The sequence below is a fragment of the Musa acuminata genome, chromosome BXJ1-7, assembly GCF_036884655.1.
Source record: "Musa acuminata AAA Group cultivar baxijiao chromosome BXJ1-7, Cavendish_Baxijiao_AAA, whole genome shotgun sequence".
Classification (NCBI taxonomy): domain Eukaryota; kingdom Viridiplantae; phylum Streptophyta; class Magnoliopsida; order Zingiberales; family Musaceae; genus Musa; species Musa acuminata.
The window spans coordinates 35963437-35981130 of NC_088333.1; the positions used below are offsets into that span (position 1 = coordinate 35963437).

The following is a 17694-nucleotide window of genomic DNA, read 5'->3' on the forward strand; positions in this document are numbered from 1 at the left end:
CATGAAGCCTCTCTATTCTGTTGAGGAAAATCCTCTATTTTGTTGTAAACATAAAAAATTATAATTATATTTTTATTATAAATAAAATTAATATTAAAATTAAATTTAAATAACAATAGATGAATATCTTATACCTTTATCATTTGGTAAATCTTTATCTAATCTATAAATATATAGAATTTCAAATTTTAAAATTAGATCTATAATCTTAATTTATGATGTTTTATCCCGGATTAGGATAGTAATTAGGTGAGTCACTTCCATTAAAATATATGATGTTTTTCTATTATATGATAATCATAAATAAAATCTAATCAAATTTATAATATATTTTACTTAATTAGATAAGATCATTTAATTAAAAAAACCTTTAACTTGTCAACATAACTATTATTCTATCACCATGTAACTTATCTAACATTTTATAGAAATTAGAAGTCATTGCAGGCACTTCACTACATAATAGACATGTTAGAGAGCCTAGGATGATAATTAAGAGTCTCTACATCCTGTTATATCCTAAGAAATCTTATAATAATCAAACTTATTTTTTATTGATCGATAATCATAATCAAAATCTAATTAGATTAATAATATATCTTACCTAATTAAATATCATCATATAATCTAACATCCTCTCACTTTCTCTATTAATTAGTAAGATATAATAAAATAAAATAAAATTTTATTTAAAATTTAATTTTACCTAATTGGATTCTAAAATTTTGAAAAGATTTTATACATGACCATGAATTTTTAAAACAAGTGAATAAGTCTAATAAATATAATAATATTATAATAAGTCTAACTATCAATGTGAGTTATAGCGATTGTATATTATTAATGTCATACTCATTTTTATATACTACAATATTATTAATCTTTCCTAATGTAGCCTATAATGACTCTTGTAATTTATCTTGTTAAGATAATCCTATTATCATATTCAACTATAATATGCATAAATATCAATATAAATATGATAGCAAAAATAAATAATTTTAATTAAATAAGAAAAATATCAATAATAGTACTATCTAAATACATATAAATATGAAGTTTATATTTTTTTAAAAATCAAGTCTTGTATTTAATATAATCCTCTTTATATGTCCTTTCTTATCATAAAAAATATTTTACTATGATTTTTTTATTAGTCTATTTAATATTTTCAAACTCGATAAATTTATTTGGTGAATGATGCTTTAACTTTCTTGTTTTATTATCAACTCCTTGAGTAATAGTAAATAATTATAAGATCTTTCTTAGCTTAATCTTAGTTCTATTTGAACATACTTATTAGTTAGTTTATTCAAATCTTATTTATCCTTATTAATATTATATTAAATATTAAATAGGTCAAACTAAGGAGGAATAGAACTAATAATGAACTATGGTTCATCTATATTTATATCTAATGCTTTAAGTTTTGCATCATTGTCAATTACCGAGAATGTTATATTGAATCTCTTGAGTGTCATTATACTAAGCCATGGATGTGATATTATAGTGTTATCATACCTTCATTAATATGTTGGTTAAAGACTCATCAATATATTTAAATTTATCTTGGAAGATTTTATATTATTTATAATTATTATTCTTATAAATATTAGATTGAGCCAATTAGATCTTTCATGAGTATTCATTTTATTAATTTATTCTATAATATTTTTATCGATCAAGTTTATGTACTTTTGAATAAGTAGTGTTAGGTTAAGATCTAATACATGTTCTAATTATTCTAAATAATTTGAATTAGAGAATACAAAGAGCAATGTATGGAAAGAAAATATCACTTTAAAATATACAATAATATTAATACTTTGAGTTATCAAAATATGATAAGCTTTTGATATCATCAATATTTTACCTAAATATTGATATATCCAATGCTTATTTAGAATTATTTATGAAGTACTAATATCATAATATTACTATCTTTGAGAATATAATTCTAAACTATAAGAATACTAAAATAATTTTATCCTACTCTATCATATAATTATTGGAAGTAGATTCTTCTCTAGAATTATCTAAATCTTTTAATTATATATGGTATCATGAATATTATTATTTTTCATATCATTTAGGATAAATTATTTAATACAAATTTATAAGTTATTAGTTTAAGCTCTTTTGATAATTACAAGACTAATATAATAATTTAAAATATCTTATAAATAAATAAAATATTTATTTAATTTATATCGCATGAGCCTATCATCTTCAACCACTTTGGCATCTACTAATCATATAAAACTTAGGATATAAGTTAAAAATAATATTTACTAAATATCCTTTAATATTATTTATGCTTAAGCAATTGAATAATAATAAAATAATTATTATTAAAATATTAATCAAAAAAAAAATTCATATAATAACTGTAATAATAATAAAGCATAAATCATATCTTAATGTGAAAATAAATATTATTTCATAATTTTAAGCCTATGCATATGAATAACTAAACAAATATCCAAAGGAATAATTAGAATTTAATTATCATAAGCAACAATTTATTAATATATCATATGAGAAAACTATAAAAATAATAATTTATATTTTAAAATTTTATATAGAACCCTAAATTAGATCAATCAACCCTATTTAATTGGATAAGTTCAAAACTAAGCTAAACATTAGCCCAACTAGATCAATCAAACTAAAGTTGACCAAAGTCAAATTATGATATTTTTTTTTCAAATTCGATCAGAACAACATTGATCGAATCTCAATCTAGTTAACCAGTTAAAATATAGTTAAAATCAAGTCCAATCAAAATATTTGATTAAAACATATCAAATTAATTAATTTTATAATTGAGACATAAATTAGAAATATTTATTTATTTTGGGTAAAACTATATTTTTGTCAAGATATAGTTGAAATATCTAATTTATTAAAGGGAATAGTTGTGAAGGATATCGATAATAATTAAAATAATTTATAAGGGTAAAATTAATTTTTTAATGGGTGAAACCCTTTTTTTTCCCTAAGCCATCACACTGCATAATCAATTTTCATCTATGCACCACTTATGGTCATCGTGGCATGGGATTGTTTTCACATGACCAATTAACAACTCTGACGGTTGTTACATTGTTCCACCACATGGTTGTGCTTACGCATTGACTGATGGTCGTTGTAGTTATACTATTACATGTACTGATCAAAGGCAATGACATCTCTATAGCCATCATAAGTAGTGACACTATTGCTTGGCCTAATACACACAAACAACTGTGTATATGATCGTCACTAGTTGTCGCACCCCCTATTACCTATAGTAGCACCTATGTGCAGTTGTTGTATATAATTAGACCAACGACCATGAAAAGTCATTACCCTCGATAATGTCATCGTCGATAGCAAACTATCAATAATAGTTCATCGATCAAACATGAGAAACCTCACATGGCTTGCAAGCAAGTGATAGAACAGATGAGATAAGGAAAGCAGATCGACAACACAAACGAATCGTTTAAATATCATAAATCAAAATTGAATAATATCTTTTCATAAGCGAAGAGTGTTAATAAATAAATCTAAATATAAAATAAATCTGACATATTTTTGGATCTAAGGTATTTAATTTTAAAACATGGTTCTGATACCAATTATAAATATAAAAACTATAATATGCTATTGCTATATGAAAAATTTTAGTGTTGAAATCAAAATCAAATAATGATAGATTAAGATCAGGATTGTGTTCCTTTCGATACTATTTTTAAAAATAAATTATTTGATTTACAAACTCACTATCGTCAGATCCGAAAGATACGGTAAAATCAATTTCTCTTCTTTTTATCCTTTACATGACCACTACTAACGATATAATAGGGAATACGGAAGATCTTTTATACATAAAAATAGAGTCTAAGATAATAATTAAAAGAATTCTTTCTATTATAATCTCTTAAAAAAATCCTAATATAATTATTTTTTATTAGTTAATAATCATAATCATAATCAAAATCTAATAAATTAATAATATATTTTATTTAATTAGATAGAATCACTTTTAAAACTTGTTACTATAACCGTTGAAATTTTTTCGCGTTTTGCTAAAGCTAGAAGCCTGTAAATTTATCGATGAAGATGCTTGGAACGTGTTCCTCGTTCCACGGTACAGAACAGATGCTTTGGAACGTGTTCCTCGTTCCACGGTACAGAACACCGAAAGCACTACGACACATGCGTTTGTATTCAATAAGAACGGAGCTGATAGTACGGTGGCGTTTGGAGGAGTTAATGTGTTCCTCCCGCTGTTTCTTACTCAAGAGCTCTATTGAAACATCGGAGCTGATAGATAGTACAGGCACTTGTACCCTGTGAATCAATCCAAGTTAACAGCCAACTCCTTGCATTTGTGGCTGCTCCAAGGTCAACTTTATCTTCCATTAGAACGCTCAAATGGCTGTCTTGATCATCCTTGATGGCCTGGTAATTCTCATCGACATCTTTTCTCGTGGAGGAACCCACGGGTTTGCTTGCTCGGCCCTTAAAGTTGACAGAGAGACTGTACCTAATTCCCAAATGGAAATATATTTCACGTAAAGTTTAACTCGTCCACACGCTTCTCCATCACAAGACACACACTACTAGTCAAGGAAACAGGGAAGGAAGAAGAGAAGACATAAAACATGAGCAGAAAACACAACACCATGGAAACACGCAACTTCTTCCTTCTTTCCGGATCATCTTAAAGTACAGGATGAGACCATAAATCCTGGTGGAGACAAGGTTGACAAACTTTATATTAAGCTCTTGTATGACATTAGCAGACATTACATCTTTATTAAGTACCTTCATGCATTTTGAATAGGGCAAACCTGTAAACGAATTTGAGATCAACTATTCAGATTTTGGCATATAAAGTTTTGATTAGGTCAACTATTTTTTATTTGATTCAAAAACATAATATAAAGCTATGATAAATACGATGAGATTAGGTCAACTATACAAAACTTTTGATTCTCTTCGCATCATGTTTAAAATTTTATTTTATACATTTGTTGTAGGGAATTCGAGATTATCAGCTTGGATATATAATTTGTTACATACTAGTTTATCTTAAAAAAATTTCACGAGAGATCGTAAAAAAGGACTAAAAGAATAATCTTACACTGATAAATATCGAGAGAGTCCAGTGACCCATAATAGATGAAGGTTAAATCGGTGTTGGTATTAAAGTCATACCGATAAATATTTCTGATTTTTTTTCTCTATAGAATGAGTCATCAACTAGAAATTATTGGTTGTTCCAACAAGTTAGTGCAGGGAACTTTCCTACAAAGGTGACCGCATGATGGAACAGAGATATTTATATTGGAAGTTAATTAACTATGTCAATTCTCGAACTAATCGATGCTGAGACAATGGTTGCCTAATCAAAGCAGTTCGATCTGATCTGGCCAATGGAAAATGGTGCATGCGGAGAAGTCGATCCCTCCCAAGAATCTCTCGAGCTTCTCTTTACGACGAAGCTACTGATAAGCTTTTCTTTAAAGGCTGCGTGCAAGACTGGACCTAAAACACGCGGAGCCAAACAAAGATTATCCATCACCAGCGCGAATATATTCTGCATCCTCTTCACATAAGCCTTTAAGCTTAAGAGGTCGAGAACGCTCCTTTGCTCTTCATGGCCTCCGAGTGTGATGGTTTCAGCGATTATATGGTGTTGAGGCCCGACAAGGCAGGCGTTTCTGATCTCTTCCGCCTCTTGTATTCATCGAAGGTGGCGGAGAATGAATCGGTGGACTGCCCCGTCGACACCCAGATCAACGAAAGGAGGCGAAGGTGGGCTATCTTCATCTCTCTCCTCCTGCAGAAGACTTTTCTCCTGTGGAGGAAGCCGATGGCTTGGCTTGGATCTGCACTTGAGTTCTGGCTAAACCTTCTGATGGACAACCATGGATTCGTCTCGCTCTTGTGTAATATCTTCACAGGTGAGTACTATCCATGCCCGCTCACATTGGATTTGTGTTAGCAGCAGTACATATATCTGCAATGCGTACTCCATATGAATTTGTCCTATCCATACAATGGTGAAAGATGACCAGATCGACAAGATAATAGAGCATCCTTCCACAGATTAGATGAATGTGTTTGTAGATGTACCAAATCTAAAGATGAAAATATATGTTTCCTACTACGGTCAGTATCGATCCTATTATTTCCAAATAAATTATTTAGAACAATTTTATACTATCAAAATAACAAAATTTTCCTCTCTTAGTTTCAAAAGGGCACTCCATGTTTTAGATTTCTCATTGAAGTTCTAATCTCCGACTAAATAGAATTGGAATTTCAATAGGACTTGGTCAATCCTATTAATTAGCTCACAAATGAGGGGGTTATCAATACATTTAGGGAAAATGACAAGATCAATGCTAATACATCTCTTCTAATAGGACTTGATGAATAGATTATATATATTAGAAAAGAAGGACATGGAAGATGCTAACATATATATATATATATATTTGGCCATCTTTGGAGTCAACTATAATCCAATTGGCACGTTTCCACTGTATGCATTTATTAATTAGGTTAGAAAAGTAACATTGGAATGTGTCAAACTTTGACAATGATGAACATGCCAAGTCAAGCTTATGTGTCTTTCTACCTCCTTGTTGATGCTTATATATTTCAGACCTTATGTGTATTCTACATAATTATATTTAGCTATTTCGTACCACCTCTTTCTGTATTCTAATTGCTTTTGCATAGGATTACACTTGGCATTCTTCTGATTTTTACCTCCTATTTTTCACCATTTTCTTCCTCATATCTTTCTTTTTGTATGGAAATGGAATTTTGGACATGATTGAATTAAAAGATGGTGCTTTGTTGCAATTAAGATAGCATAGAAATTATTTTTAGGATTTTTTAATCGATTACATGATTTGGGTTATTTTATTTGAGTCTCTGTGATGAATAGTAATTAGTGAGAACTTAAATGCAATTATATAGAAAATTACAAACTAAAATTTAAATTTCTGTAAATTGTAAAAGAAATATTGACTGCAAAATCAATATTTTTTAAATAAAAATATTTTATTTTTTGACTAGCTTACACATCATATTATGAAGTCTTATTATTCAAGTATACATTATAAGAAAAAGAACAAGAAGAGTTATTCCTCGAAGTATTGATGTTTTGGTTGAGAATTCATCGCAAGAATAATTATTTCTTTCTAAAATGATAAAAATGAAGGGAATAGCTCATCCTATTTTGGAATCCAAGCACAAGTGTAAAGAGCTTCAACTCAAGAAATTTAAGCTAGATCGGAAAATAGGCATTCTATTTCCAATCTGTCAGATGATGCGTGGAACGGAGAATTTAGAGTGGCAGACGAATCTGGGAGAATTTTTTTCTGATAATTTAGTATAAGACTTCTTTAAGTTATCATCATTAATGGCGTTTCTTAAAGGAATCGAAAGCATTCGAGATGAAAGAGACGTGATACTGTTCTCGTTCCTTTTTCGAACCAATCATAATTTTAGAGGATTAACATATTCTAAGGCTTTATTATTTGCCTTTTGCTGTGTATTTTGATTCTGCTTCTTTATGTTTCTTATTTACTTCTCAGAAATAGAAACAGATTAAATTTCTCCAATTTATTCCACAAAAAATGAAACAAAAGAAGGCTTCGTTCTCTTCAGGAAAAGTGGCGTATCCCCAGAAAGAATCATCAGCATATAGATCATGTATTGGACAAATGGACACGAGAGAGGAATTAGACGCGAGAATTCAACCAAGCGACGGGAAGTATCACGCAGCACTCTCAATAATGGCTGCAAAACTAGCTTACGAAAATGAATCATGCATCCAAAACATAGTTACTAACCACTGGAATGTAAGCTTCTTCTTGTTCTGCTCTCTGAATACTGCATGCAGAATTCAATTATATAGCTCATTACCATCTGAAAGAACTATCTCATCATCAAAGGCTTATATGATGATGTTCAAATCCTTGATCTTGTCTGCAGATGGAGTACTTGGGATTCTACGATGGTTGGAATGGTAAGACTGATCGACATACGAATAATAATCATTTACTTCGCCCATTAATCTTTTGGATATGTTGCAGCATGCATGCATGCATGCATGCGGCTACTAGCCATCAATATTACTTGCCTATGATTCTAATAGAACATGCTGCAATGCAATGCTACAGACTACCAGGAGCAGTACAGCTCAGAAGCATTTGTGTTCAATGACAAGGCAGCCGACACCGAGCTGATCGTGGTGGCATTTCGAGGCACCGAGCCCTTCGACGCCGTTCAATGGTGCGCGGACTTCGACTTCTCCTGGTACGAGATACCAAACGTTGGCAAGGTCCATGGAGGCTTCATGAAGGAGTTGGGATTGCAGAAGAAACTTGGGTTTCCCAAGGACCTACCTCAGAGGAGAGACAGACCGTCATATGCTTACTACGACTTGAGGGAGAAGCTCAGGGAAGTGCTGCGCCATAAGGAGAAGGCAAAGTTCTTGGTCACCGGGCACAGCTTAGGAGGGGCACTCGCGATACTGTTCCCGTCCATCTTGGCACTGCATGGGGAGGAGTGGCTGTTGGGTAGGCTGGAGGGAGTGTATACATTTGGGCAGCCCAGGGTGGGAGATGTCAAGTTCGGGGAGTTCGTGGAGCAGCACTTGGACAAGCCAAAGAAGAGGTACTTTAGGTATGTGTACTGCAATGACATCGTGCCAAGGGTTCCCTACGATGACTCTGCTCTCCTGTTCAAGCACTTTGGGACATGCATCTACTTCAACAGTCTACAAGGGAAAGGTGGTGAAAGAGGAGCCGAACAAGAACTATTTCTCGTTGTGGACAGTCATCCCCAAGTACATGAACGCAGGGTGGGAGTTCATCCGGAGCTTCTTGATCGGGCACGTGATAGGGCAAGATTACAAGGAAGGATGGTTCATGACATCTATGAGACTTCTTGCTCTCGTAGCTCCTGGTCTTACACCACACACACCTCAAGACTACGTCAACTGCACCAGACTGGGGGCTTCACCTCCGAGCAACAAGCTCGAGTGACTCGGAAGCAAGCTTCGGCATCTTCTTCTTGCTCGGAGTTTCTTCTGGATCGAATGATCTGATCCAGCAATTGTTTCACATATATACTGGCTGTTGGATGATGTATTTTTTGGTTCTATCAAATCATGCAACTATATATTTTACATGGATATACATCTCCTACTTGTAGTGCAGTTTTATGGGCTTTGGTATTTACTTGTGGAGGATCGAATGCACTTTACCAAAGTTGAGTTTTTTTTATTTTTTTATTTTTTGAAAAAGTAAAGTTTAATTTTTACTTTTTTTGAATAAAAAACAAATGTAGCACCGCCTAACAAATTTACATCCCTATCCTCTTTCCCTTCTCTGGTCGGTCATTCTACGGGTCAACTCCGCATCTAAAAATGGAAACGTGGAGGTGACTCAGTCCACGGCAGTAAGAATCGTGTGCGTTAACGCAACGAAGCACTCACCAAGAAAATTAATAGCACGCATCTCATCACGCGCCACAATAAATTTACGGGAGCCAAATATCCCCTTAGCAACGGAGGAAAAGTGAGTACAACATCCACTCGTCCAACCCTCTTCCACCCGCCCGACCCACTCGGGGTTGTCCGCACCACCACACGCACCATGTGGCAGCAGAACACCCCCTCTCCCGCTAGCCAACTGACCGCGTCGTGCCACGTTGCCAATCCCAACACCTCAGTGGCCAAACGAGTGGCGCGTCAAATCTATGGATAGATTGTCATCTCCCTCCCACGATCCATCTCCGCCACATCTCATGAATAAAATCCTCCCGATCTATTTGGTTTAAGCGCTACGATTGTTGCGCTGGTAGCCACCCTTTCTTCACCCGCAACGCACCGGCTGCAGCGTCTTAATGGCACTGTTGTACAGTGCTCCGCTCCATTCTCCCCCGATCCCCTTTCCCAAGACCCAATTCCCGTCCTTGGCTCGTGGCTTCTTCTCCGAAGACTCCTCACATTCCGTTGGTCATGGTCTCCACAGTTGCAAGTGTAGGCGGAGGTGTGCAACCATGACTGTGTCTGCAAGTGGTGCTCAGTCTGCTGCGGCTACCGCGGATTCCGAGCCGGCGCCGGTGCCGGCTCCGCGGAAGCTGAGGATTCTGGTAGCCGGTGGCGGAATTGGGGGGCTGGTGTTCGCGCTGGCGGCGAAGAGGAAGGGGTTTGATGTGATGGTCTTCGAGAAGGACCTGAGTGCCATCAGAGGGGAGGGGCAGTACAGGGGGCCGATCCAGATCCAGAGCAATGCGCTGGCGGCGTTGGAGGCCATCGACATGGATGTCGCGGAGGAGGTGATGAAGGCTGGGTGCATCACCGGGGACCGGATCAATGGTTTGGTGGATGGGATATCTGGGAACTGGTGCGTGTTCTTGCTCTGTCTCTTGACTTTCTCTTAGTTCCCGGTAGAGTTTTCTTTATGGCCTCGCTGTTTCCATTTACTCTTTGGAGTGAAATCGAGTGACATTTGTCCTGAGTTCATTATTTCCTTTACGTAGTTTTTGGCTGCCATCAGATGTATGCTTAATTTGTGATGTCAACCGACGCATTTTATGATGCATATGTAGGTACAACTATTATAGAAACATTAATTCAAGCAATCAATTTATTGTGCGTTCATGCTATTTGTAGTTGTTTCCTAGCTAACCAGGCACTTCACCTAATCTTCTTTTGGTTTCTTTTTTTGGGGAAAAAGGAAGGAGACTGATATTTCTTCACAGTAGATTGATGTAAGCGGAGCAACTTTCATGGTTAACTATCTTGATTAAGGTGGCCTCACTTGATGGGTTAGTAGCTGTATTGACATTTAAGACATGGAAGTTTCAGGCAATAACAGATGTGGGGATGCCTCTAGCTGTTCTGTGCTGCATGCTTGCCATACCAAGGAACCCAACATGTCCATACACTAAGCTGATAGGCCCGAGCAATTATCGAAAATTTCACCAGTTTTGGGATTGATCATTGCAGTTTCTTTGATCTTCAGAAGTCAAGCAAAGAAGTGATGGAATTAGAAGGCATGACAATATAAGTCATGTTCTCCTAACATTCTCCACTTTGGTTAGACATTTATGGACCACATATTTGGAGGGACTTTCCCTCTTTCTATCTCTCTCTCCCTCTTCTGTTTCTCTTTCTTATTGTTCAAGAATTCAAAGCAAATCAGGGCCCCTTATCTATAGAAAGGACTGCCTCTCTACTTTCGAAATCTTAGGGGACCCTTGTTTCCAAGGCTCTTTAGGAGATGTGCAACATAAGTCACACTTCTCTGAGTTCAAAGGTTAAGTTCCACATTGTGTTGGGCCTTTCTAGATGGAGTGAAAATTTTGTTCCGTTGTATTACAGATGATTTCTGGTCGAGTATGTTACCGTTGATTTGGACTACTTGAATAATCGATCTTGAGGAAGAGAATTTGTCAGATGATTGTTTGGTGAAACTAGATATCCTAGATATGGAAATATCCATGGACTAGCTAGCTTCTTCTCGTATCCATGCTCTTGGAAAGTTGGTTTGCTTGGAAGTTATCAAGCCTGGATATGAGAAGCCAATAAGATACTTCTGGAGTAGACAAGACTAAGGGCTGACACCAACGGAAATAATATAACAGAGAGGAGCAAAATATAGCGTGTAATCAGATAGAACACACAACAGGCCTCTGTACATGGGTGAAGACAATTGAGAATAACGCTACTAAAATGGAGGTGGTTTAAGAATAGTGCCAATCACCTCAAGTACTTTTGGCTTCATCTATGCCCTTTCTTTTCCCCGAACTCGTTGATAATGTGTATATCACGACAACGACACGTCATACTGTCTCAACTATTTGGTGTTGGCTACATGAACCTGTTTCCACCATTGAGCTTTGTGTAAGGTAATAACCTTGATAAAAGTACAGATCTCTCTATCTCATGTTGCACCACTAATTCTAATTGACTCACCTCATCTAAGCAGGACATCTATCATGTCTTACCATTCCTAGGTAATAAACTAGATTATCATTTGAAGGATTGCCATTCTTGTACTTTGAGACGCTTTTGGCTGCCTCACTAATTAATAATATCGTCAAGTCTCTTCAGAGTCATCATTCATGGGTGCAAATTAACTACATTTTGATGTCTCATGTTTACAATGTTTGATTATATCTTGTCGCATTAAGATGGACATAATAAAGAGAAATTGTTAAAAATGCCTTTTCAGGTAAACTTAAAGCCAAATTTCTTGACTAGCTTTTAGGTTCCTGTGTACAGTTGCATAATAAGAATTTTGTTGATACATGAACCATTGACTTTGGTTCAAAATTCAGGTACATCAAATTTGATACATTTACTCCTGCAGCAGAGCGTGGACTTCCGGTCACAAGAGTTATCAGTCGCATGACCCTACAGCAAATATTGGCCCGTGCAGTTGGTGATGACAAGATTTTGAATGACAGTAATGTTGTCAATTATGTTGATAATGGAGACAAGGTTGGTTTTCCTTCTTGTTGGATCTTTATCTAATATAATAGGTAATCTAATTTGTTACTAATGACCCAGGTTACTGTAGTACTTGAGAATGGGCAGCAGTATGAAGGTGATCTTTTAGTTGGAGCTGATGGCATATGGTCAAAGGTATGATATTGTATGTTTACAGTACTTCTTCACATGGTTGGATGAATTTGTCACCACCTCTTGTTTATTAATTATGCAGGTGCGTAAAATACTATTTGGGCCCAAAGAGGCATCTTATTCAGGATATACCTGCTACACTGGTATTGCAGATTTTGTACCTCCAGATATTGAAACCGTTGGGTATGCTGAAATTTTTGTCCTTTTTTATTCCCTTCGATGGCTCCAGTGCACAACAGCTCTTTCTTATTTAGATAGCAGTTTCTTGTTTCTTAGTATCTTCAGAATCATTAGAGTTAGTGCCTAAGATTGCTTATTTACTACCTTGTAATTCTTTTGTCAAGGTATCGAGTATTTCTAGGTCACAAGCAGTATTTTGTTTCTTCGGATGTTGGCGCTGGAAAAATGCAGTGGTATGCATTTCACAAGGAGCCTCCTGGTGGCACTGATGTTCCTAATGGTAGATATTCTGCATCTAGGTTTTCCTTAGTTCTGTTCCAACCTTATCCATAAAATGATTGGAAGGGAAAGAAAATCTAAATGATTAATGACTGATGTGTAGATTTCAGATAACAAACTTGAAACCCGAGTCGTATTCACTTACATGTCGGTGCTAGCGTGGCCAAACTTCACATCTTCATGGATAAAAAAAAAACGACGAGCAATTTCTACAGTTCATCTATTTAACATCTAGTATGGTTATGTAACAGGTAAAAGGGAAAGACTTCTCAAAATATTTAGTGGTTGGTGTGATAATGTAATAGACTTAATACTTGCAACTGACGAGGATGAAATTCTTCGTCGTGATATATATGATCGTATACCAATTATGAGCTGGGGCAAAGGTCGTGTGACATTGCTTGGAGATTCTGTCCATGCGATGCAGCCAAATATGGGTCAAGGTGGCTGCATGGCTATTGAGGTATGGTTTCATGCATTTATTTTTTTGTCTTGGTATAAAGATTTTCCCTATCCAAAGATGATCAAATTCCTGGCCTGGAGTTTTTTAAGCATGTAAACCTGAAGCAGAAGTTTATGTATCTGGAAATAATATATACATCTAATATCGATTCATTTGTGAGTCTTACATTTGAATCTTAATATCATCCTTGTAGGATAGTTATCAGCTTGCTCTAGAACTTGAGAAATCTTGGAAGCATAGTGTTGAAACGGGAACTCCAATGGATATTGCATCTCCTCTAAAACGGTAACTTTCTTGTCGAATGATACTGTGCTATTTGGAGTTGTTATTACATTTGAATGAAGGAAAAACTCAATAAAAATGTATAATGCTCGGCATTTGTTAGCCTGCCACTGGCACGTTACATGACATCTGTGCCCATTCTAACCAGGATCATGACATTTATCTAGGTGTACAGAATTTTGTAGATAGTTCCTTATGTCGTCCGTGCTGAAGCATGGACATTACCAGCCATTATGCATGGCATGTAGGCATATCCTCGTGTCTATTAGCATATGTCGCATGAGATAACATTTTATAGTTCTTGTATGGCAGTTATGAGGAGGAGAGAAGGATCCGTGTTGCTCTTATATATGGAATGGCACGAATGGCGGCAATAATGGCTTCCACTTACAGACCATATTTGGGTGTGGGGCTGGGACCATTGTCGGTATGACACCAGGCTGATAACCTCCAGTTTATCTTGATACTAGGAACTCAATTTTAAAGGATCAAATCTCCTTTGTTTATTGCATGACGTCTCTTCCCAATTGAACATCTTTGTCTTGATATTCTTTGTAGTTTTTGACCAAGTTCCAGATACCACATCCTGGAAGGGTTGGTGGCAGATTCATTATACAGTTTGCAATGCCCCTGATGCTGAACTGGGTTCTAGGGGGCAACAGGTAAATTGTGGTTACCCACTTTTGCCCTGTAATTCTTTTGAGTCCCTGTTGTTCAATTTAAACTTTTCTGTGCCTGGAAATTTTCTGAACCGATCTTGAGACTGAGCCAAGTAACTTGTTACTTTTGCAGCTCGAATCTTTCAGGAAGGCCATTGAGCTGTCGTCTAACTGACAAGGTACTCTCACTAGAAGTTAGATGCAGATCAAACTGCTGCAACTGTAAAATTCAACTTTTGTGTGAGAGAGAAGTAACTCATTATAGAATCATGGTAATGCAATTATATGATAACTTTTGCAGGCAAGTGACCAGTTGCAGAGATGGTTTGAAGATGATGATGCAATGGAACGAGCTATGGGTGGAGAGTATGTCTTCTCAAGTTGTCATTAATCAATCATTATTTACACTACAGTTCATAACTAATACATCGTTACTTTTCCAGGTGGTATCTTCTCCCTGCAGTTACAGGAAATGATAGTGCATTGAAACCCATTCATTTGGTCAAAGATATGCATAGACCATTAATAATTGGGTAATTCTTGAGCATACTGTTTTATGTTCACTTTTGTTCTTGACGAGCTAATTAGATAGTCACTGAGCAATTCATGAAATGGCAGAAATCGTGCACAAACTGGCAAAGAAGGAGAGTCATTTGTCATTCCTTCACCACAGGTTAGAGATTGCTAATCTGACACTACCATACCTACAAGTTTTCCTTGCTCTTTCATTGTATAGTCACGATTTGTTAATGTTCCCCCAGTAAGTAGAATGAATTCAGTAGTGACAGCTTCTTGAAAAAAAAAGGGTCCTTCGGTTTTATGTGATGGAAATATAACATAGAGTGAACCTGTTGTCACAACAGGAAGGCTCTCCATGTACTTACTATCATTCAATGAATGGAGCTGAGTGGTGTACCGTTCTACCTATACCACGACCAAAAATGCTCCACGTTCTTGGTGGTTTTCAAAATGAAATAGCCTGTGTTCTCTTGTCCATTAAGGAAAAATAGTTGAAAAAAAGATACAATTTGGGGAGTATGATAGCTTCTGTCCAATTTTGTTTCGAGTGATCAACACAGGTCTCTCTTCAGTTTGTTGTCTCATGTTCTCTCTTTTATTGTGCCATGTGTCTGATTTTGGAAAATTCTTGGATAAATTAATGGAAATTCTCTTACATTGTTGCCTGAATATAGTGGATTCATCTTGGATCAACTGTTGTAGTTTTGTGATTATTTTGGTTTGCTTGCAGATGTTTGAATTAGCTTAGGAATTTTTTTCTTAATGATCGAGTATGATTATACTATTATTTTTGAGAAATGTGAGACTCTTACCCCTTGCACTAAAATACCCTGTTCAGATGAACCATATCAATTTTGTGGCTCTTCCATAAAATAGATGTATTTATATTCTCCAGGAACGAAAGGGGGTTCTGTTCTTCAACTTGTGTTCCTAGCCTTCAAAATGTTGTTGTCTGATATCTTGATCATTTCATGGATAACAATTTTCTTTTTAATCGATAACCTCCTGACAGGTGGCTGTAGAACATATATGTATTAGTTACAAAGACAATGCCTTCTTCTTGACTGATTTGCAGAGCCAATATGGTACCTGGATAACCAAGTAAGTGATGGAAAGTTAAAGTACTACATTGTTGTTTTTAGGAAAATGACGACAGCTAAATGGAAGATTGACATTCTTCTTCTATTTTTCTTCGAGTGCAGCAATGAAAGGAGGAAGTACCGGGTGCCTCCTAATTTTCCTGTTCGAATCCACCCATCTGATGTCATCGAACTCGGTAGTGATAAGAAGGTATTCTGACTTTTATTACATTTTACCAATGTATAGATAATATGAAATTATCATGCATGGGCATGTTTATTAGGATTAATAATGAAACGTGCTTATTAAAATAGGTCACACCATGCACTTCTACCATATAGTCAATAGATTCATGTGCCATAGTATTTCACCCGTACAATGAAATATTTACCTGTGTTAAACCGTGACTACCATGGGTTTCACATGCTTTTATTTGTATGAGGCAAATGTCTCTGTCACATAGACGAAAAATCATTGGTAGTGGAACTTCTATAGCTAGTTGCTGCTAATCTCATTATTAGTGGCGGAACCATATGTTTAAAATTACTAGTAGGTGTGTCTTAGATACTAGAAGAACCATAGTGGAACCATAATTTTTGTGTCTCATTTGCATTCCACTTTAGCAATGTTTCTTCTCTTGATTGTTATAGTAGGTAGATCATCAATAATAATCCTTACCATTTTCATCTTAATACATTGATTTGCCAGAAACTAATATTCATTTATCTTTTGATCCTTTTTCAGGTAACCTTTCGGGTAAAGGTACTAAAGACAGTACCAGAAACATTTCCCAATGGAGGACAGGCGATCCTGCAGGCAGTGTGAAAATTTTTCCAGAGGTGTTCATCGTAAACACGGTTGCTGTACAGCAGGCAATCATACTTGGAGCAGTGTATAATAGCTTATTCATTTGCATTATTAAAGCCATAGAATGCACATCTGTAGTTTGGCGCTTATTTCACTTTCATATCAGATATGGAAGAAGAGTGCAACTAGTTCAGGTTGCAATTCTCCACCTTCTTGTTTTTTCCCTTTCCGCTTATTTTTGGATAAACAGGTCATGTTTTAAGAGGCATTTGCAGTATAATTTTTAGGTGAATTCTGATGTAGTATATGTTGAACTTTATAGTCCTGCACAAAAAGATGTTGAACTTAATGTTGAACAGGTCATTCGCAAAAAGATGGATATGAATGGAGGGTTGTGTATATTAATATCATGTGTTAGAAGACTTCTCGGTGTTTGGATGTCTTTATCTCTTATGTTATGGATATATTTAGCGATTTTTATTGATGTTAGTGCAGGTTCCAGTGTTTTTTCTATCGGTGGGTGGGTGATCATGGACATGTGGATGTAATCTTCTGTTACAACCTTTGAAGGTGCAAGATACACTCGGGAAAGCTGCTGCAGCAATCTTTCTTCAAATCAGATAAGGCTCTTTTTGCGCCTAAATGCATGTAGAAATTTTATGTGTAATCTGGAAAGCATCTGAACTGAGATATAGAAAACACATGTTAATTAAATTAGAATGACCATTGTGGTGCTCATTATTGTACTAATGGCTGAT

At 35.5% G+C, this 17694-nt stretch overlaps 1 protein-coding gene and 1 non-coding gene across 5 annotated transcripts; both read left to right on the forward strand.

Moving 5' to 3' along the window:
• The first annotated feature begins 5546 nt into the window (after positions 1–5546).
• Positions 5547–9208, forward strand: LOC103992206 (triacylglycerol lipase OBL1). The gene is made up of 4 exons (XR_010515169.1): positions 5547–5957; positions 7678–7871; positions 8005–8038; positions 8193–9208. It is a non-coding gene; the product is annotated as a triacylglycerol lipase OBL1 (transcript).
• Positions 9209–9851: 643 nt separating this feature from the next.
• On the forward strand, positions 9852–17674 carry LOC135679156 (zeaxanthin epoxidase, chloroplastic-like). 4 transcript variants are annotated; one of them, XR_010515171.1, is made up of 17 exons: positions 9852–10424; positions 12364–12526; positions 12596–12670; positions 12750–12850; positions 13012–13127; positions 13378–13589; positions 13783–13874; positions 14184–14298; positions 14430–14533; positions 14664–14709; positions 14832–14896; positions 14974–15063; positions 15149–15203; positions 16062–16150; positions 16252–16339; positions 16874–17130; positions 17427–17674. XR_010515171.1 is itself a non-coding variant. In XM_065192601.1 (16 exons), exons 1-16 carry the CDS (start codon positions 9922–9924, stop codon positions 16952–16954), a joined length of 1995 nt encoding a protein of 664 aa, XP_065048673.1. In that variant the 5' UTR covers positions 9852–9921; the 3' UTR covers positions 16955–17358. The 4 variants fall into 4 exon arrangements, 1 of the variants encoding a protein (XP_065048673.1); XR_010515170.1 differs by having other exon boundaries at positions 17432–17674; XR_010515172.1 differs by having other exon boundaries at positions 10254–10424; positions 12396–12526; positions 17432–17674.
• The last annotated feature ends 20 nt before the right edge of the window (positions 17675–17694 follow it).